General features: G+C 41.1%; 1 protein-coding gene across 1 annotated transcript in view; it reads right to left on the bottom strand.

Moving 5' to 3' along the window:
• Positions 1-4528: 4528 nt before the first annotated feature.
• The window catches only part of LOC122083829 (ABC transporter D family member 1-like), a 76564-nt gene continuing 58525 nt past the window's right edge, over positions 4529-22567 (bottom strand). The window contains exons 7-14 of the mRNA XM_042651737.1: positions 13282-13417; positions 13138-13216; positions 5858-6096; positions 5446-5750; positions 5243-5354; positions 4979-5137; positions 4722-4821; positions 4529-4641 (exon numbers count right to left, since the gene is read on the bottom strand). Of these exons, the coding sequence (XP_042507671.1) occupies positions 4529-4641; positions 4722-4821; positions 4979-5137; positions 5243-5354; positions 5446-5750; positions 5858-6096; positions 13138-13216; positions 13282-13417 (1243 nt within the window). The remainder of the gene's footprint in view (positions 4642-4721; positions 4822-4978; positions 5138-5242; positions 5355-5445; positions 5751-5857; positions 6097-13137; positions 13217-13281; positions 13418-22567) is intronic.

The raw sequence follows: 22567 nt of genomic DNA on the forward strand, positions 1-22567 counted from the left end.
GAGAAAGAGGCAAAGAGATGGAGAAGGGGAAGAGTCCTTAGGGTATTGGATCCTATGGCTCTAATGCTATGCTGGACGGGGTAATGACTTGTGTCTAATATGACACTAGCCCTCTTTATTTATAACAATGGAGAGAAGGTTCTAGAGAATTACAAAGACCATTAAACCCCTTAGGGTCCGTTTGGTAACTGACATTTTCTCTAAAACTCATAAAACCCATTATTACAACATCTTCTCTCCTACCCATGGTTCATATTTCGGCTTATTTTGGTTTCAACATGAGTGTAAATGAAACATAGGTCGACTTCCTAGGTATGAAAACTTCTGATCAAAATTTCGGCATTTTGGTCTAGTTTCAGTTATAGTGTCTTTTCGGTCAAAATGCCACAAAAAATTGTTTATAAAAACACTATTTTGATCGAAATAGGTCAAACGACCCTGTGCATTTAGAGAGGTTTCAACTTTCAACAGCGAGGGGGGGAAGTCCAAAAATAAACACAGATTCGATATTTTTGGCTACTACCAGAGTATCAGATCAGATCTATATCCGGTGGACCGTGACTAAATTGTTCTGTCAAATTTCCAGATCTGATTACTTGTTTGCTGTTATATTCTGCTAGATTTTATCTCAATTTGCTTCTGTATTCTCAAATTTATTTTCTTCCAAAATCTGTTGGAAACCCTAAATCTTCTGTTAAATTCTGTAAATTCTGTTACTTTCATCCGAGTTGCTTTTCTGAATTCCTGAACTTACTAACAATCACTGCAGTTCTGATACAGTTTATTTAGATTCCTTATTGCAATAGGATTGTTCTAGATCTCATAATCCAGCCATCAGAATATGGTGAAAATTTGCAGACCAGTTCTGCCAGTTAAACTAGTTATCGATTGAATTTTTGAGCTGTTCAGTCTGATCTGCTGAAGCAATTAAGTTATCATTGTTTCTGGTTCTTTTCCCCATTTCCTGCGCTCCTATTGATCCTATTCTTCAATTAGATATTCGCTAGAGGTATAGAAAGCCTATCACAATAGCTCTTTTTCAATGCTAACTACACCATACTGTTGACTCTCAAAGATCACAGTTTCATGACAAAGGCACTTAAACCCATTTTATTACAGCTAGGTGAGCTATCTCCAACTGCTTCCCAACTCAGCCTCTCCTCATCTATGGCACATTCATGTTTCCCCCTCTTGCTGTCTTTGCTAGAATGGTACCAAAGATGTCAATCATCTCTTCTTCCATTGCCCCCTTCTCCTATAAGATATGAAAGAGGGTTCTTAGTAAGTGCTGGCAGTCTAGAAGAGCCATTGTTCAAAATCTCGCCGAGATCTCGCATCTCATTAATTTCGGGATTTTTTTTTGGCCGAGACGAGATGTCCTACGAATTACTAAAAGGACATAATCTCGGTTGATATTTTGGTATCTTGGTATCGTTTCGACGAGATACCGAAATGACACCAACCTAAGCCTATAAATACATCATTTCGTTTGGGGCAGTCGAAATTTCGACTCCAACTCGTCTGTTTTGGTGAAATTTCGGCTCCTTGCATTTGAATACAAAATCACTCTATTGCCCACAAATTAGCCATATCATCACATCTATTGCCTTGAAGATCACTTCAACTTGAAGATCTACACATTTTAAGCTTTGGAAAGGTAAACCACTTTCCCCAAAACCGTTTTTTTTTAAATAGTATCATAAATATATGTTGGATAGGGCTAGATATTTTATATGTTAGACACTAGAGGCCGATTATGACTGCATGGAGTTGATTTTTTTTTTTTTGGTTCATAAATATTTTTTTTTTATTTTTCTGGTTTAAAAATGCATTTTCCATCAAAATAAATTGTATCTTTTTATGGTAATGGTGATGGTGATGGTGATGGTGATGGGGGCAAGGATTAAAGTATCGGTATCGGTCGCCGTATCGGTTGGCCAAAATTAAGATACATATCGGAGATACGCGAAGCTAGGGTAAAGATTAGCACATAAATGGATAGGAAACACATTTTTATACACTTTTACATAAATTTTTTGTTAAAAAAACCTATTGATAGCATGTATTATGCAAAAATACTAAATTGAAGGTATCACACTAAGAATTCAGGGTTTGTAATCGTCTAATAAATGTAAAATCCTTGTTCCCAACATTGATTTTCACTTTAGTTATAGAGAAATATGGCTGGCAGCAACTTTAGAACAAAAACCCCTTAAAAAATCGTGTTTTTTCTAAAAAATGAACCATCTTGGCCATTATATAACCGTAGCGCATTGTATTGGTGCGTATCGTACCATATCGGTATGTTTCGGTCGATACATACCGATATATACCGAAATGTACATTTCACCTCCATTTTATATTTTCCATAGAATATTGGTACGTATTGGTGTGCATCAATATATATCGTAGGATACATATCAATATGAAAGGATTTAAAAATTCTATGTATCGTAACAGTGTGTATCATATCGGTAAGGACCGATACAGATACGTATTGGCCGATATGGTATGATACATACCGATACTTAAAATCATGGATGGGACTGGTGATAGATTTGAAAGAGTTTGAGAGCAACATGAACAAGTCGAGCTAGACCAGGAGCCAATGCGATTCACTGAGGAGTCAATTTGACTATACCAAACAAGATGCTGATCACGGTGCACGCCAATCAGGTGGAGGGAGGAGTTCAGGCTACACTAGAGGGCCTTGTCGCCGATTCGGTGGAGATGGGAAGCTAGATTGTATGGACGTTGATAGTCTATCTACTTCTATTGGCGGAATGAGTTTGAGTAAAGGGGATAGTCATCCTCACAGTGAGAATAAAGGGAGTGGGCATTGGCATGCCCCATTGTTTATCGAAAGAGCACCTGGTCGGAGTATTATGGACCATATGGTCAATTCACTAGGATAGGGCATACATCTGGTTCATCCATTCCCAGTATTGACTATGGCTCCGAGACCTAATCACCTGGTGGTGGCTTTGTGGACAGCTTATTTTCTTACCCAGCCTAACCGTACATGTTGCTGGAAGCATCAGTTGACAATAGCTCAATGGCGGGTCTTCTTCTTCTTTATATTATGGTGGTGACATAGACCCTCAAATAGGTTACCTTCAGTATGTAGATGACTCAGTTTTTCTTACAGTTGTAGAGGACTACGTTTGATTCTTCTCTCAGAATATGACATGGCATGTATTTATGGTGCAGTCAGAGGAAAATGCACGTCGACTCCATTGTACTGGGCGTGGAATCCAGCCAGACCGTTATAGTTCTTTCTTGTAGACAGTCATTATGATTAATGTTGTATAGCTAATATGTTTGGGACTTGGGATATTGCCATTTGGGACTTTGAGATTTAAGAGTAAGATGCTCAGTGGATGACTTTAGTTGGGGCTTGGGAGTTAGGGAGTTGCATAGTATATTACTCTAGTACTCTAAATATTAGTTAACTAATGTTGATGTATGTTTTGATCATGGTTTAGATGCATTATTTAATTGTTTTACTATCATATTATATCTTGTTCTAGTAATGAAGTAGGTAAGATCTCCATTCTCCAGAACAGTTCGATGGTTGCTGCCAAACTAGGGTGCAACTCTAAAACAGTCATGTTCTAATATTTTTGCAAATTTAAGTTCTAAGCATATTTATTAACCTTAAAAAAATATATCCACCAAGTTTTAGATCATAATATAGCCGTTTGACCACCGAAACAGTCAACCGATAAAAAAAGAAAAATACACCAAATCGCAGAGATCTCGCCGAGATTTCGAACCTTGAGAATAGCTACTCTCCCTCTCAGTAGAGAATGGATCCGGATCGATATGACCTTTGCTGGTTCCTCCATCTATGATGTCGCTAGTAAGTTTGCTTTTTATGCTACCATCTCCAATGTTTGGATGGAGTGAAATCTTCGTAGATGGACATCCAATTCCAGATCCTACAGCCAGATTTGGAAGGCCATGTACTTTGACGTTTGCTACAAACTTATCTCCCTCGCTCATTGTAGTGTAAAGGATTCCCCAAGGAACAGGCTTATTGTTGTATCCTTGGGTCTGCCCTCCTCCACCCTTCTTCCCCCCTACCCCCAGTAGCTTTGTTGTTGCCTTCCTTTAGCAGGTATGCTTTTGGGTGTTTTTTTCTTGTTGGCTTGAAGTGAGCCTCTCCCCCACTCTCCCCTTGTATATTCTTCTTTTTTGCTTAATTTAGTTGTTTATTCATCCAAGAAAAAACAAACCCAATTTATTACCTTGTAAAACGTGTTCTTTTTCAAGTAGTTTTTGAGCAAATGTTGGGTCAAACGAATTCTCCATCCAAGTGCCAGTTTTGATTTCGAGTGTCTGCATAAAAACCAAAAAAGTGTAATTTGGAAACTAATAATAATTTTTACAACACCATGCAAGCCATGTAAACAATAGGCACGGGCGAGCACAATGCTTGAAGATTCATATCAGAGTATTTTCCCTTTTAAGATCAACTTAAATGGCCAAGTCCTCATTAAACTTCAAAAGCAAATTTTGAAATAAATTACCTCAAAGAAGGTGCTACAATAGAGGATGCAGCACTTTGAAGAACACTAACACCAGTTAAACGAATAAAAGCTGCTTTATCCTGCTCCAAAACAAACTTCACACTAGTCCCTGAAAAAGTAATGGTAGTTATATAACAAAGAATTCCCTTGAAATTTCCCCTGCTAACTAGAGAACATAATTTAATTTACCATTCAAAGAAGCAATGCGATCTGAGATCCATGTCCTTGACATGACAAGTAAAGCTACAAAAAACAGTTGTGCCCCCTGTTTATCAAGCAGTGTTGGTACCTATAAACAACAAAAAAGAACTGAGGGTAAACATAGTCCACAGACAATGACTAGCGGATGATCTATAACTTATCATAGTAAATTAATACTCCTTAAAAACCTTATCATAACAAAGTAACAAACACCATAAAAGGTCTTCCAGCTAAAAGCTACTTACCAGTACTTTAAGCATAGCTGATACTCTTAGCGGTAATGCCCTTGGAGTCATTTGCAATTGCGGAACAACAGGCAATGACTCTTTATGATCTGCAGTAGGAGACATTGCTACCACCTCTGCAACATATGATTGTACTTCGGAATTTGAGAATGCAGTGCCCTAGTAGAGAAGAGAATCCAAAAATTTCATAACATGCAATCTATAACTTCCAATAATAATAAAAAGAAATAGATATTATAGGGAACACAATGTGAAATTCCAGACCTCCCTAGTGGTAGCAAAAGCTCGCTGAACGGCCATTGCATCACTTTGGCGGTCTCTTTCGAATGACTTTGTTTTCTCCAACCCAGCTTCTATAGGCAGAGAAGAATCCTCCCTGTAGTTTTTTGGGGAAGGATAACTTTCAAATTCAAAGGTTACAGAGAAGATATAAACAGAACTAAGCTTAAATGACTCATAGCCACCACCTCTTGTGATAAACAGTCCATCCTCCTTCCCCATTCAGGGATAAAACCATGTCATGAAATGCAGCAAGGGCAGGACGATGCGATATAGAAATACATGATGTCCCCATTGCTCGAACTTTGGCACAGAACCTTTCCTCCAAGTCAGTTGTCACAGCACTGGTGCACTCATCGAGAATAGCAAACTTAGGTTTATGGTAGAAAAGTCTAGCCATTCCCAGCCTTTGTTGTTCTCCAAGAGAGAGTTCATCACCCCAGTTTATCTCCTCCTCTGGTGGATAACGATCCAATAGGTACTCAAGATCAACCTGAAAAATATAAAAAGACATACTTATAGAAACATTTGAAAAGCAGGTTTGATGACACTATACACAATGAAAAATGAAGCCGAATTTACGGAGAGAGAAGATTATACATTTTTCAACAGCTCAACGATTCCACTATGTGTAAGTGGTACAATCTCTTCATCCGCTGTAAGAGGATAAATTAACTGGTCGCGAAGTGTTCCTACAGCTGTATAAGGTCTTTGTGGAACATAGAAAATTTCCTTATTGAGATCAGAACCAACCCCAGGTTTTAAAATGTAGCCAGATACTAGTGGCCAAAGACCTCCTAGAACACGGAAAAGAGAACTTTTTCCACTACCATTTGGACCTTCAGAAGAAAGTATAAAAATGTAAGCAAGCATTGCCAGAAACATATCCGTGACAAATGTGAATGATAAAGCAAGTTCACAGAAAGAAATAATAAAGAAATTCCTTTCATTATTTCATGCAAGCCTATACTTGTTCATCGAACTTCAAAAACACTAAGTTGTTATTGAAGTGTTCACATAAAAGCATCAGATCAGAGTGATAGGATTTCATCTATTGAACAAAAGGATCCCTCTAAGGAAAAGCAACAAAACAATCACACACCTTTCCAAAGATGTTGAAGTTCTAGGGGTAGTGTTGATGGTCTTGTACCGCGATGCTTCACCTCTTGCCGGTTCTATTCCTATGAAACATAAGGGTTTTTTGGTCAATGTTCAAGCATGGGGAAGTTCTCCCTAAGGGTCAACTAACCATCCAAAGAGATCATTTTAGGGTTTTAGGTGGTTCACCGACTAATGCTCACTGGCTAGAGGTGGCCCACCGGTGAGTTCATTGGCTGGTGAATCCAAAAGTCTACAAAAGGGGCAGGAATTCCACAGAGCCTCACCGGCTGGAGTTCACCCGCTAGTGACCACCATCCAGTGAAGCAAAATTTGGAAGTTCTCTACTCAGATTTTCTCCATAGGCCCCTTAGGTCCTTTTAAGTGCTTGTACATGTGTTTATGATTCCATATGTGGTGTTGATCCAAGTCCCTACCTCCTGTTGTTTGTGTTGGAATGGTACTGAAGATGTTGACCACCTTTTCTTCTCCTACCCTTTCTCTGCTTCCATCTAGAGGAAGGTTCTCCGCTCATGCTGGCCCTCCACCCATCCCATCCTCTCCCTTCCCCGTGAATGGATTTGGGTTGACATGACCTTTAGTGGCTCCACCACATGTGACACAGTTGGAAAGCTCGCCTTTTGCACCACCATCAACCACCTTTGGATAGAACGAAATCTTCGTAGATGGACCCCCAACTCCTGTTCCTTAGAAGGGATTTGGAAAGTCATCTACTTTGATGTTTCCTCCAAGCTTAGATCTCTCCGCTACCACCTGGTTCGTGACACCCCACGGAACAGGCTCATTGTTGTCTCCTGGGGCCTCCCTACCTCTACCATCTCCTCCCCAATTATTGTTTCCCCTAATTAGCTTGTTTGGGGCTTAGCAGCCAGCCCCCCTCTCCGAGGGTTTTGCTCCTTTTGGCCCCCCTTTTTTCCCCCTTGTGTATTCTTCTCCTTGGTAATGAATTATTTATTCATCCAAGAAAAAAAGGTTAGTTTTTAGGTAGAGAGTAGTAACACACCAATTAGCTTAGGAATGGTATAATTAGTTGTTTAGATTACTTAGATTCTAGGGATTTGATAATGTTCCCCAATTTTAGAGTTTAGGTTAATTAAAATTTGGGAATTTCGGTTGGAGCCTCATGTATTGGACTCCGGTTTCACCTATGACTACCCCAATCCCATTTTTTAGGTGTACAACATCTTTCCCCCAACACAGGGCTAGGTTAGGATGGGTGATTATAGGGGATTTTGTCAATTACTCAAATTCTAGGGTTTTGGGTTGCCTAATTTGGGGCTTTTCATGTGGGAGGTTTCCACACTCAATGTGAGTGGTTGAACAGCTAGACTAGGTCCCCTACACCAAAATCCCCCACTCAATTAGTAGATTTGGTAGGTGGGTAAAGGGATTTCGGTTAGGGCTTCCCTAACTTAGGTTAAGAACTGGAGTAGGAGAGAGAAAGTACTGAACTGACAAGAGGTAGAGAGATTGGAACTCACCTTCGATGGTGTAGGTGAGTGGAGGTGACCTCCCTTGCTACCTTCTTCTTCTTCTCCTCCTCCTCCTTCCTCCCTTCTCTTGGTCTTAGTTTGGTAGGAATGAAATGAATCAGCAAGGAGCTCTATTTATAGTAACTTAAGTTACATAAGGGCTGTTTGGGTAATAAATGAGTTATCATTCATTACTAGGGAATTGGGCCCGCCTTGGGGTGACCTATTGTATTAATCCACTCCTTGGTAGGTTGTAGCAGCTATTGGAGGTGGTTTGAGGTGAACGGGTGCAAGGGCACGGGCCCCATGGCCAAAAAACCCATATCTGGCCAACATTCTCACCCGAGGGTGTTCACCGGTTGGTATCCATCAGCTGGTGACCATCGGCTGATGTGGGCTGTTTTGGTCCACTTTGGGTGGGACAATATTTGTTGGCTATATGGAGGGGCCCTCAGGTGTTTGCAAAGGTGTGGGCCCTTTCTTGGTGCATCTCACTGCTGGGGTTCGGGTAACTCCCTTCAATGATAGAGGACATACACTGACTTCTTCTTTGGTGGTTTGAAGCCCTTCCACTTGTCACGGCACGAGTAACACTTTGCAAGTGGGACCACTCCTTCCCTCGTGGCAGAACAAGGATGCCAACCAGTAGTCATTAGTGCTGGCACTCTCTTGTGATTCACCTGCAGCCGGCCACAGAAGGGAATTTAGGGCACGGGTATAACATTAACATCCTTTACAAATAATTCTCATTCTTCCTTTGTGATACTTGCTAATGGGTCTTCTACACCTGTTTTTGGTTACAGAACAGTCTCTCCAACCTCTTCCATTAGCGTTTCCTCTGTTCTACATGTTCCTCAATTTCGGTTAAGTCTTCTCTCTGTAGTCAGCGTACTAAAGCCTTACACTGTCTTGTGACATTCTTCCTACTCAATGTGTTTTTCAGGATCTTTACACGAGGAAGATGATTGGCGAAGGGCATGTAAAGGAAGGACTGTACTACTTCAACTGTGGTGCTCCCAACTCTGTTGCTGCTCATTCTGTTTGTGGTGACCACCTTTCAGTGGCATTACTGTTTAGGTCATCTGTCTTTATCTAGGTTAAAATTGTTATTTCTTTCTTTCAAGTCTGTGTCTAGGTCGAGTGTGAAGCTTGCGAATTATGGGTATTGTTGTCAAATCCCGTGGTACCCTATTGCTGATTGGTTTACTTGAGTAATCACGATAGGGGGTGTCTCTCTATCGTAATGTATTGTGGTTCTTTTAGTTTACTTAGTAGTTTTTAATTGGTGTAGTACTCTTACTGGGATTCCTACTAAAAGTCTATTAGCTATTAGATAAGTAATAAATAAAGGGTGATAGCCACGATAGAAACACAAACTGAATCAATCGTGGTTCAGCAGTTTTCTCCTCTCTTCTTCTTCCATTGTCTCTTCCTTCTTCTCTTCCTCTTATCTTCAAGCATTGTGTGCAGACTGACTGTTGGTTTATCTTGCATTATAGACCTTTTGAATCACAACAATAAAAGCTGAAGGGTGATTAAAAGTCTGAAATTCTTGCCTTGTAGAAGGAGGCAGACCATCAATGAGAAACTCAGTCTCGCAGTTGTTATCTTCATCCAAAAAATCTGCCTCCTATTAGCTTCTTGTTTTGGGGCACAGGGAATCTATAGGGCAACATGTGGGTCATTTTGTGGAGTTACACATGACTGCCAGCACAGAGGATGAAACTATCACCAAGGACAAAATTAAAAGTTCCACTCTTAATTGGGGCAGCATGTACCAAAGGTCCGAAACTTTGAAAAGTATGGCCTTCCCTCCATATTTTTTTTAATTTTTTGCGTGAATAAATATTTCATTACCAAAGATAAGAATATATAAGGGAAGAAAGGAGGGGGAAGCCAGAAGGAGCAAAGCCAAAAGGGAGGCAAAAACACAAAGGCCTCAAGGAGCCAAAGCTATAAAAAAAGGGGGCTACATAAAGAGGGGGATGGGGAAGAATGAAGTCTCGGGGAAAGCCCCAAGAGGCAATGATATGCCTGTTCCTAGCAGAGTCTCTAATGGGGCGATGATGGAGGCAACAAGCTTTGTAGCTGACATCAAAGTAAATAGATTTCCAAATCTTATCATAGGAGCGGGAATTGGAAGTCCATCTATGAAGATTACGCTCCATCCAAATATGGGAGATCGCAGCTCCAAAGCCAAGCTTCCCAATGGTTTCGCAAATTAAGGGCCCTCCAAAAGTCATATTAATCCAAATCCATTCTTTGGAGAAAGGGAGAATTCTTCTACGGGTTGCCTATGACTAAAGCCCCAAAAATTAGGCATGAAGGAGACACCAAAATTCCTAATTCAGTTATTGCAGGCATTGAGATGATAGAATGGTGGTTTGAATTATGGCCCACGTGATTCTGTTGCATAAAAGTCTAAAATGCCTCTCATTTTGAGTTCTGGCAGCTTTTGACTGGATTCTGGATGGAATAAATCATAGGCAAATCCATGGGTATATCAGAAAGGTGCTTAAAAGAAATAGTGGTTACTTCCCAATCATAACTCTTATTTTTTCCTAGACAGATAGCTCCCACTAGCTTTTACAGTAGGACTTCCTTTTATCCCAAAATAAATTAATTTTATGATGAGTGTTGGCCTAAGAATATCTATATTCACAGTCCTCCAGGGTCAACATCTCTGTTTGAGCCAAATGCCTTCAAGAACATTTAGGCAATAAGAGGGCCTTAAGAACATTAAGCATTCTGTTGGGATTGTACATAGAATGACAACAGTAAAGCCACGACTAGTGTGTTTATTCCCCTCTACCAATTAATAAAAATTATGCAATAACATATCCACAGCCCATATTCTATGATAGTCAGATAAGGATATAAATCAGGCAAGGTTCAAGATTTCGGTATTGAGTTTGGTTTCTTCCAGGCTCGAAACCAAAATTTCAGTAGAAACCTAACATGCGAGCAAGTTTCGATGAAGTGTTTCAAGGCCCAAATGGCCAAATTAGGTCCCGAAACTTCTAGGGAACCCTATTTTAGGCCCTCTAAAAATAGAGGAATCCTTAGATTTTTAAAAATCACACCGAAAATGGTAGTTTGACTTCGGACCCTAGGTTTGTAGTGTATGCTATGCACTATTATATACATTCTCTAATATGGCATATACCCCACAAAGTTTAGTACTAGAACACATGTAATTCATTTAAAACAACTAAAATATGCATTAGAAATGACTCAAATGAGTTAACATAAAATTATAAATTATTTCATAAATCATACATCATACATTGTTTATTACATAGAGTTAACTATACAAGCATGTCACCCCTATGCCCATCCTAGACTTATAGTCCTAGAGTCCTACTATCACAATGAGTTCTAGGAAGGATCAAAACCAATAAGAATGTGGTCAGAAACCCTAAGCGACAGAAGTTTGAGAAGAAATCCTAGCAAGGCCGCCCCTTTGGAGTGGCCTGGCTGTGACGCTGGGCTGTCCCCCCTCTCCTCCTCTCTCCATCTCCCTTTGCTTTCTCTCTCTCTCCTCTTCTCTTCTTCCATTGCATCTCCCCTTTCCCTTTCCCCCTCCTTTCTTCCTCTTCTTCTTGTCTCTCCCTCTCCTTACTTCCTCCTCCACTCCCCTTCTCTTCTTCTCCCTGTGTTCCTAGTGTTGGCCATCTTGATTGGTGGTGAGACTGCTGCAACCGCTCGGGACCCGCATTCCCGCCAGCCACCTGCCTTGCTTGGTCATCAGACGCTTTGGTGTTGGGCCCTTCTGGGTTACCTGCTTCTCAGTCGCCGTCCTACCAGGTCTGCTGCCCTTCTGGAAGCCTCTCCCCCCAGGCCTACTGTCCCGCTGGTTGTCCGCCCTCTTGGTTGTATGCCCTTCCGGAAGCTAGGCTCGTTTTGTCTGTTCGCTGACCCGCGTATTCTGCCTCCCTATTGGTCGACTCTGTCCTTTTAGATGCTACTCCCGCCAGGCCTGCCATCCCATTGGTCGTCAACCCCTCAAGGTTGCCTACCCTTCTGGATGCCGGGCTTGATTAGTCTATTCGCTTACTTGCTGCTTTGGCCTCCACCCTCGCCATCTGCCACCAGCCTGCCTCTCGGGCTATTGGTCACTGGATCTTTGTCCTGATCAACAGTAGCCTCTTCAACACTAGCCTGCCAGGGCTGCCACTCCGTTGGGGCCCTTCGAAAGGCCCGCACCACTTTGCCTTGGCGACTTCCTCCACTACGCCAGCTGCCCACTTAGCTGTAGCCCTCTGCAAGGTCAGCGCTCCTCCACCGTGGCTGCCTCTTTTCAGGCAGTGCTCTTTCGTGTTGGCGGCTAGGAACTGTTGTGTTGAGATTAGATTGTTAGGGTTTGTGGTTATGTTCCCGGTTTTGACTGGTTTGCCCTTCTCTTCTATTTGGCATCCGAGCCAAGTTGTAAAAGTTTTTTAGCCCATGTAGGCCCTGGATGTTGCATCTCTGTGAATTCATAGATCAGGCTACAGTTTATAACACATAAAAAAATGAAGGCCAACCACTAAGTATTTATAGTATTTTTTGCGAAAATTATCACTTCCAACAAAGCAGCAAATCATCACTCCCAATGTGTTTCTCTAGTGCTCAAGTACTTGATCCAACCTTGTACAACAGTCATTTGGTCTCAACAAAGCACAAAAAACGGGTTTTCCATACTTCACCGGAAAAACCTGAAGAAACAAATGAAATAGGTCAAAATTTTGACCCATTTCAATCAATACTTTGTTTTTATACAAAAGGCAAAGTAATGTTTCCGCCAAAATTTTAGCGAAACAAAATAGATGACCAAAATTCCGGCATTAGTTTCACCGGACGAAAATTTGGACTTCTTTCAGTAATGCATATGATTTTGTTTCGACAATTGTCAAAACCAAAATATTTCAAGAGATTCAACGAAATATTGAACTATCAAAACATGCGATATTTTGTTCTTTGAACTTAAGCATGGAATTGGAAGTCACTCATTACATAAAAGGGAGAAATTTTTTAAATTTTATTGTAACAGCAAAACTCCATCAGATTCTGTTGCAATAGGTAGGAATTTTATAATGCCAAAAGAATGTAAAAAAATAAAAAATAAAAGTAACTGTCATTACACATTACATCTGCTTTCTGATTTCAATGGAATAGGGACACAATTCATAGAAAGCCAAAAACATGGAGAAAAAAAATGAAAAAGGCCAAAGAGGAGATAAATAAAAATTTTCTTGGATAAGAATGTAGAAGACTTACTTTAGAGTCCAGAAAAGGTAAGGAAGTTACCTGTAATCAAAAGATTAGTGCCTGATTCAATTCTAAGAGTCAAATCCTCCACAAGGACATTATCTGTGGGTGTAACAATCTGGAAGAGCCTGATTACCGTCAGAACATAGAGGAAAAAAAAAACTGTCCAGTTAATTAATATACCTTGACATTAGTGAACTCAATATAGTTCGCTTCACTAAAATAATTCTCACTTCCATTTCCTTGAACAGAAAATTTATCAACAGTGCTCAGTTCTCTCGAAATGTCCATTAGTTCATGAATGCGGTCAGCATAACCACTGCAAAGCAGGTAAAAATTATAATAAATGATAATCAGCATATAATAATAGCACTGAGTATAACATAAATCATTGTCTATTAATATATTACCACAAAACTCCAAAAACACGAGAGAGGATAAAACTGAAATTACAACATGACAAAGCATTATAGCTGAGAATCTGAATATACTTTCTCCATCCCACAATCACTAAATAAAGGATGTACCCAGTGCACGAGGCTCTTGCCGGGGCCTGAGGAGGGTCATAATGTATGCAGCCTTACCCTTGCTTCGTGGAGAGATTGTTTCCCGACTCAAAGCCATGACTCTAGGTCGCAATGGTGCAACCATAACATTGTGCCAAGGTCCGTCCTCTTATATCACACAATCACTCCTTAAAAATCCCAAATTTTAAGGATAGGTAGTTAGAGAATTAAACACTCACTTCCTTTCTAGCACATGGTTCAGTTTGTCGAAATTTACTGAAATATTTTGGTTTCGATCTCCGTTCATCACTTGCAGGCTGGGAAGAGGGGTTTAGAGTCTTCCAATGAGGGAACATAGGATATAATGTGAGATGGTAGGACATAGGATAATAACAATATAATAAAAAAAGTTAGTGTGTGGTCAATTAAGTCAATCTAGGCACACCATATTGGACTTAGGCCGGTCGATTTTTTAATAATCATACAAGGTGTATAGAAATGATCACAAGGTGTGCAGGGGCAAGAGCATATAGGGATAATCATGTGGGGAGAGTTTGGAAACTGAATCGGCTACTGATCCTTGACTAAGCACATAGAAGAAGCTATGGTCTTGGCCTTTGCAATAGATAAACTGGTTAGTGGCTTATAACGGAGAAGTGACTCAAATACTTCCCAGCTCCACTCCTTTTCAGAAAGATGCATTTATACATTTAAATAGTACATAAACCCCGGGTCCAGATGAGTTCGGCATAGCCCAAGATGAAACCCTAGTCGACCCAGCATGCATGAAAGATTTTGATCGAAACTTCAAAGTTTCGGTCGAAATCTCAACAGCTTTCAGCGACTCTAACATCGTTTAGCCAAAATGTTTCAAGCCAGCTATGCAATATTATGTTTCAATCAAAATGGGTCATTGTTTCGACCCATTCAAAACACGTTGGTTTCAACTCCAAACACTGTTTTTGCTATATTCTCGCCATTCCACTTGCAAATCTTAGTGGAACAGTGTTGGAAGCTTTTGTAAGCCACTGTTGCTGCCGAAAATCCATATGAGCTGATCCTGCACAAATATAGAAGGCAGAAGCCCGAATGTTTATCCGGGGTTTAGTCCTCCGACGCCCAAGTTAGAGATCGGCCGCACAGCTTTTCACAAGGGTAATGGTGAGGGTTTTTCTGCATACCTTTTTTCCTCTGCTCGGGCCCTCTCTTATAGTTCTTAGGGTTTAGGGTTTCTTTTTTCCTTGGAGGAGTCCTCGGATCCGCCTCCTTTCCTCTTCAAGTCCTACTCGGATACGTCTTATCCCCTTCGTGGGGAATATTCTCTTCACACCGTCGACGTGGTTAGACTCCTTGTAGCCTCTAACAGGTGAGTGACACGTGTCCTCTCCTTAGATACCACATGTTCTTACCCTATTGGGCAATCAATTTGGCCGTATCAGTAGCCCCCTTACTCTCACTAGGAGGCTCTTCCTGTGGGAGTAACCAAGTTTTTTGTCATTTTTTCTCATTCATGCATCCCTGCGGCCTTATTCCTTTGGTTTCGACTTTAGTTTTGCTTGCGATCGAGACCTTCGGTCAGGTCCGCTCGACCTTGACCTGAGCGCCCAACCGAGGTAGGGACCTTCGGTCAGGTCAGCACGGCCTCGGCTTGAGCTCCCAACCGAGGTAAAGACCTTCGGTTAGTTCCGCTCGGCCTCGGCTTGAACTCCCAACCGAGGTGAGGACCTTCGGTCAGGTCCGCTCAGCCTCAGCTTGAGCTCCCAACCGAGGTGAGGACCTTCGGTCAGGTCTGCTCGGCCTTGGCCTGAGCTCCCAACCGAGGTTGTGACCTTCCGTCAAGTCAGCTCGGCCTTGGCCTGAGCCCCCAATAGAGTTAGGGACCTTCGGTCAGGTCAGCTCGGCCTGAGCTCCCAACCGAGGTGAGGACCTTCGGTCAGGTCCGCTAGGCCTTAGCCTGAGCTTCCAACCGAGGTGAGGACCTTCGGTCAGGTCCACTCGGCCTTGGCCTGAGCTCCCAACCGAGGTGAGGACCTTTGGTCAGGTCCGCTCTGCCTTGACCTGAGCTCCCAACCGAGGTGAGGGCCTTCAGTCAGGTCCGCTCGGCCTTAGCTTGAGCTCCCAACCGAAAGGATATAAGTGTTATCATCCTCCTACCCAGCGTACAATAATAACAATGGATGTTGTGTTTCATGAATCTATTGGTTATTATTCATCGTCACCTTTTTAGGGGGAGTCTGGAGTTACTAGTGAAGAAGAGATGACTCTGAATCTGCGCTCCACCAATGTACCCATCATCATCACCTCAGGATCCTCATGCTCTACAAGATAGTGAAGCGGCAGAACCTATTGTTCCAACTCAGGGGGAGATGACTCCTATTGTTCCAACAGAGGGGGTGATGACTCCAATTCAGAGAACCATTGGTGAATTCCAGAGACAAATTGATGACTCCACTCTTCAAGTTTATAGTAGGGGACACACCAGAAATAAGCAACTTCAGACTATCACCAATACTACTGCACCTTTACACATCACTTTGTCAACCCTGGATCCAGAACCGACTAAGCCTCATACTTTAGGTATAATCTCTCCTTTTGATCAACTATTTCCCTCAGAAAAGGCACTAGGACCTGTACTCAACACCCTATATCTCATGTTTCATATGTTTCCCTTTTTCCCTCCTATCGTGCCTTTGTGTCTTCTCTTTCATCTACTTGTGACCCTAAGAATTGGCAGGAAGCTCTTGTAGAAAAAAGTGGAAGGCTGCAATGGAGGAAGAAATGGATGCCTTAAAAAGGAATACTACATGGGAACTTGTGACTCTTCCACCTAGGAAGAGACCTGTTGGTTACAAGTAGGTGTTTGTGGTAAAATAGAAGATCGATGGTTCTGTTGAGCGTCGGTCACAAGGATTAAAGTATCGGTATCGGTCCCCATATCAGTTGGCCAAAATTAAGATACGTATCAGAGGGTATCGTATCGTATCGGAGATACACTAAAGAAACGCACATAAATGAATAGGAAACACTTTTTTATACACTTTTGCATAAAAAAATTGTTAAAAAAAGCTATTGAGAACATGTATTATGCATAAACACTAAATTGAGGGTATCGCACTAAGAATTCAAGGTTTGTAGTTATCCCACAAATGTAAAATCCTTGTTCCCAACCTTGATTTCAACTTTAGTTAGAGAGAAATATTGCTAGCAGCAATTTTGGAACAAAAACCCCTCAAAAAATCGTGTTTTTTTCTAAAAAATGACCCAACTTGGCCATTATATGACTGTAGTGCACTATATCGATACATATCGTACCGTATCGGTATGTATCGTTCGATACACACTGATACACACCGATACATACCGAAACGTACATTACTAAACTTTCCCTCTATAAATAGAGAGGTATGTGTACTGTTATTGAACAGATTTTAATGAAAATAAAGTTTGCAACTAAATGCTTAGAGCAGCTGAGATAGCTGTGGGTGAGAAGCCCAGGCTGAGATAGCCGCCTCCTCTCCCACATGGTCTCATGCTTCTTTATTTCTATTTTAAATTCTGTTTTAAATTGCTACTAATAAAGAGTCCAGATCTGTCCAACCGCAGCCTCAATTCTGTCCAGCCAAGCACCTCAATCGACAGCCCAAGAAGACCTTACAAGCAACAATCGATCAGCTAGAATCTCTCCCTTGGCAGTCCCCATGGACAGCCACCCTGTCCACATTAGTTATCAGTTCGACCAGGCCTTTCCAGCAACCATTCCTATCAGTCCAGGGATCACTCGATCCTTCTTGGAGCACCATCCAAAGCTGCCAACTGCCATTCTTGCAAGATCTTGCTTCAGTTTTTCTCTCCAAGGTCAGAATTCAAGAAACTTCATAACTTGGTCATCAGCCTGCAGAATCAGCTCTTCTTTGGAGGTTTTTATCCTCACCCTAAGGGCTTCCCTCGACCCTAGTTTCAGCCTCATCAAAGGTCCACAGTCCCAACCGCAGGTATCCTCCCATATCCCTGGTCGCAGGGTTATTCTCTCCCATAGGGTTTGGTTTTGGGGTGTAACTTTTGGGACCTAATTTGTTGGGTCTTGTGTGGGTTATTAAACTCTTCTTCTTTAACCTCTTTGATTATAATTTTGGGACTATTTCTCTGTGGGTTGCTTTCATCCTTATGTATCTCTGACTGTAATTCCACCCATGGAGGTTGTTAAGTTTTGGGATTCCACCCATGGGGTTGTTAAGTTATGTGGGTCATAAATCTCTACCTTGTGAGGTGCACTTTTGTGTTGTTTGGGGTATACTTGTGGGAGTTAGTTTCTTGTAATCTACTCCTGCATTAAGGAGAGGGAGGAGAAGGGACACCGACAGTGGAAAACTGCCGGCAACAGGAAGGGCGTTAGGGGGTTAGGGAAGGGGCATGCCCCCGTTTGGAATATTAGTATATTACAACTTCCCTAAAACCCATCATTACAACAAAGAGAAAGGGTGGAATTATATTAATGAGTTGCAAATATTTTACTTGGAAATGGGTCTGGAATTTGCTAAAATAGAAATTAAAGTCAACGACTAGTTTTGAGTTAATAAGTTGGGAGTGTCAACATGAGCCATAAAATCTTTGAGAGAGTAAATTCAGTTTTTAGTGATCAAAAGAGAACTAGGAGTCTCTGTGTTTGTGACTGCTTCTACTTCTATAGCAGTTTGCTGCTGGCTGTAAGGCTCCACTAGTAACTCTCTCTCTCTCTCTCAAAGTTATTGGGGGCATCAACATCAAAATATTCAAATGATGAAAAGCTGGTTTTGAGCTTCAAAACCCAGCCTGCTCAAACCTCTCGTGAAATTTTCCAGGGTACTGAAAATTCAATGACATATTAGGGTTCCATACTTTGATACATTCCCAAATAAACTTGAGTTCAATCTCAATTAGAGATTGTTTGAATGGTTTAGCTAGTTGACGTTTCTGGTTTTACATTTCTGAGCTAGCAGGACAGCCAGAACAACTTTCATTTTCTGGAAAGCATAGACTTCTTCAACTAGAGGTTTTAATAATTTCAAGCTTGTCCACATCGTCATACTTGAGTACACTTCAAGAAATCGAAATTCCCGCTAATTAAAAATCACAAGTACCTCAAATCAGTGTCATATGAAATCAAAATCTTTCCCGAATATTATGGTTCACGTATTTTGCATGTTAGTATATTGAAAAATATTCTGATCATATACACCATAAAGAGTGAAATTCAGACACTCAATAATCGATAAAAAAAAAAAAAAAAAGATACTATACTCATTTAAAGAGAAATTTACTTGACAGTCATCAAAACTTTACAACAACAAACTCAGCCTTATCATAACTTTAGTAACATAAATTAGTTCTTTATTAAAACAGTGAGAAATGCAGGATAAAAGTATTTCAATTTCTGTCATTGAAATAGTTGTGTTTACAGTTTATGTACAGATCCTACCATGAATGTACACAGATATGCTTAATGAACAACCCCCTCCCAACCTAGACCAAACCTCCCTTGAACCAAATCTAACTCTTTCTACCTTTCCACCAGACCTGTATTGCGTAAACCTGAACCCTTTACCTTATCTTCTTGACCCGCTGAGACTCCCTCCCTTGCCTGGTGGCCTCTTTCGTGACCCACATCACCTTCTGGCTTCGAGATCCCCCTCCGCCTGTGTTACTGCCGGTTCCACCGCTATCGATGATCTCTGATGCAGTTGGTCAATGGACTTAGGAAAAAAATATTTTTTTGATTTGATTTTCTTTGGTTTTAGAAACAATTTCTTTTGAAATTAGCTAGCTTCTAATTTTAGAATAGTTTCCTTTCAAGTAGTTGCCATTAATTGTTTGATTTTTCCTTTATATTGGACATGTAATCGATGGAGAAATTCCAGTTTTTAGAATTTTGGAGAATAGGAACTTGGTTGAGAATTTTGGGTGTGAACCATGGTTGCCATGGGTACCGATTTCCTCTTTCTTCCCCTCTGAAATTCTTTTTCTCTTCCCTTTCTTATCTTCTTCTTCTTCCAATCCTCTTCCCTATTCCCCTGCCATATATTTTCCATACCTGAAATAGCAATAGGTTGTGTATCAAAGGCCTGCAATTACCGCTGGTTTCAGTACCAGAAGTAAGTGACTCAACCTGCAGTTAAGCTCGAGATTTGTTGCTGCTGGTTCATGGATATGGGCGATCCTTATTCTTGAATTTTAGAGTCGTTTGAGTCTGAAAGCAAGAACTGCCCTTGAGTTCCACTGGTTTCTAGTTCTCACGACAAGGAGGAGAAGAAGATGGAAGAATCGTGGGCTGTTTAGGGCTATAAACCCTTGGTTTGACCATATTGCCCTTCACTTACTTGTTTTTCTTCTCTTGTCCTGATTTTATTAGTAATTTCAGAATACCCCTCCCCTTCTATTTTCGATTCTAGTTTGACCCTATTAATTATTTTCTACTCTTTTAAGTGCTTGAGTGTTCCTGAATTTACAAGATTGCCCCCCAACCATTAAATTGAGATATTTGTCATTTTTGTGGGCCCTAAGAGATCCGATTTCAGTCCTTGGAATACGGATCCGCATCAAGTGGTATCAGAGAAAATTTCTTGTAATTTTCTAACCATGACAGGTCACATCACCAATGTTGAGTTGCACAAGTTATATCGTTAGCTGAGAATCAACAGAATACTGATGCTAGGCTTGAGAGGACTGAAGTCAAGTTTGACAAGTTTATGGAAGAGATGATTGCCTTTATGAAGAGGTCTGACAAGTGAGCTGAAGAAGGATCCTCTACACTACCTCCTCAGTTCAACACTTTACGGATCGAAGATACACCTCAGAGGCAGCAACTTAATCCAATTGTCCCCCAAGATGTTATCCGAAAATTTTCTGACAGAGATTATGGCATCAAAGTTGATGTTCTAAAGTTCAGTGGTGAAAAGGGACCTGAAGAATTCTTAGACTGGCTTACTAAGTGGAGAGGATTTTTGCATATGTCTCTTCCAGACGTGAAGAAGTGTGAACTCATCATCACCAAGTTTATTGGGTATGCATGTTCATAGTAGGATGATGTACTGCATGCAAGGTTTTTCAGAAGACTTGCACCCGTTACCAATTGGGAAGTCATGAAGCAGATTCTGACTGAAAAATTTGTTTTCCTTAATTATGAGAAGGTAATGTTCTATAAACTGCTTAACTTGCAACAAGGTAACAAGGATGTTGATTCTTACACCCTTGAGTTCCACAAACTGTCTTCAAGGTGTTGACTTTAGGAAACAAACCAGCAACTGGTGATGTGATATATTAGTGGGTTAAGTACTGAGATCCAACTCGAGTTGGCTAACACTGATTTCAGGTTCGTTGATGTGGCAGCAGCTCATGCCAAGACAGCTGAAGAGAAGTCCATTTATTGGAAGAGTATGCTTAAGACTCCTTCAGTTTATAGACCTCCACCACGTATGGAGGAAAAGAAGCCTAAGCAGAGTTGAAGAAAAAAAGTCAGAGTTCAACAAGGACAGCGATGGCTTGAAGAACATTTGATGCCATAGTTGTGGCGAGAAGGATCATTACTCCAATAAGTGTCCCTATAGGACTCGTTCAGTGAATGCAGCAAAGAAGCAACAAATTGAAAAAAGTGATGATGAATCTGCTTTATATCCTTATCCTCTCGAGGAAGATGATACATTCGACTATGGTGATGAGGATGTAGAAGCTCATTCCACTACTCTTTCATCCTTTTCAAACAGACTAGTTGACAAGGCTCCTCTCTTTAGACAGAAGGGTACTCTTCTACACAGTTCCGATCCTACTGATGTTTATACAATTGTTGACACTAGGGTAGAAGCAAACTTTATCTCTGCTGAATTTGTTCGAGCACAACATTCCACAGAAGCAACTTTTTAAGAAGATTCATGTGCGAGGTTTTAGACCTATAGCTCGAGAAAAGGCCACAACAGTTGTTCGAGTACAGTTACAGTTTGGGCTGTTACAGTACCATGTCACTTGTTTGGTCACCCCATTGGCGCACTGCGACATTCTTCTAAGGCGACCTTGGCAGCGACATGTAGGCATTCTCTATGATGGCGCACGGAACACCATCAAGGTGAAGCAAGGAGGTCGTATGTACTTAATGAGGACACGCATTATCAGACATGCTACATCGTCGACTGACTCCTGCTCCAGTGACACGTCAGCCTACTCTCCCTCCTCTTGGTGTTATATTCCCATCTTCTGAGTTGAGTTCTTTTAAGACCGGGAGAGCTGATGCAGTTGGGTGATGGACTTAGGAAAAAATATTTTTTGATTTGATTTTCTTTTGTTTTAGAAATAATTTCTTTTGAAATTAGCTAGCTTCTAATTTTAGAATAGTTTCCTTTCAAGTAGTTGCCATTAATTGTTTGATTCTTCCTTTATATTGGACATGTAATCGATGGAGAAATTCCAGCTTTTAGAATTTTGGAGAATAGGAACTTGGTTGAGAATTTTGGGTGTGAACCATGGTTGCCATGGGTACCGATTTCCTCTTCCTTCCCCTCTGAAATTCTTTTTCTCTTCCCTTTCTTATCTTCTTCTTCTTCCAATCCTCTTCCCTATTCCCCTGCCATATATTTTCCATACCTGAAGTAGCAATAGGCTGTGTATCAAAGGCCTGCAATTACCGCTGGTTTCAGTACCAGAAGTAAGTGACTCAACCTGCAGTTAAGCTCGAGATTTGTTGCTGCTGGTTCAGTTCCATGGGTATGGGCGATCCTTATTCTTGAATTTTAGAGACGATTGAGTCTGAACACAAAAGGTGCCCTTGAGTTCCCAGGTTTCTGGTTCTCACGACAAGGAGGAGAAGAAGATGGAAGAGTCGTGGGCTGTTTAGGGCTTTAAACACCTGGTTTTACCATATTGCCCTTCACTTGTTATTCTTCTCTTGTCCTGATTTTATTAGTAATTTCAGAATACCCCTCCCCTTCTATTTTCTATTC

Source organism: Macadamia integrifolia, chromosome 7 (genome assembly GCF_013358625.1).
Source record: "Macadamia integrifolia cultivar HAES 741 chromosome 7, SCU_Mint_v3, whole genome shotgun sequence".
In the NCBI taxonomy this organism is placed as follows: domain Eukaryota; kingdom Viridiplantae; phylum Streptophyta; class Magnoliopsida; order Proteales; family Proteaceae; genus Macadamia; species Macadamia integrifolia.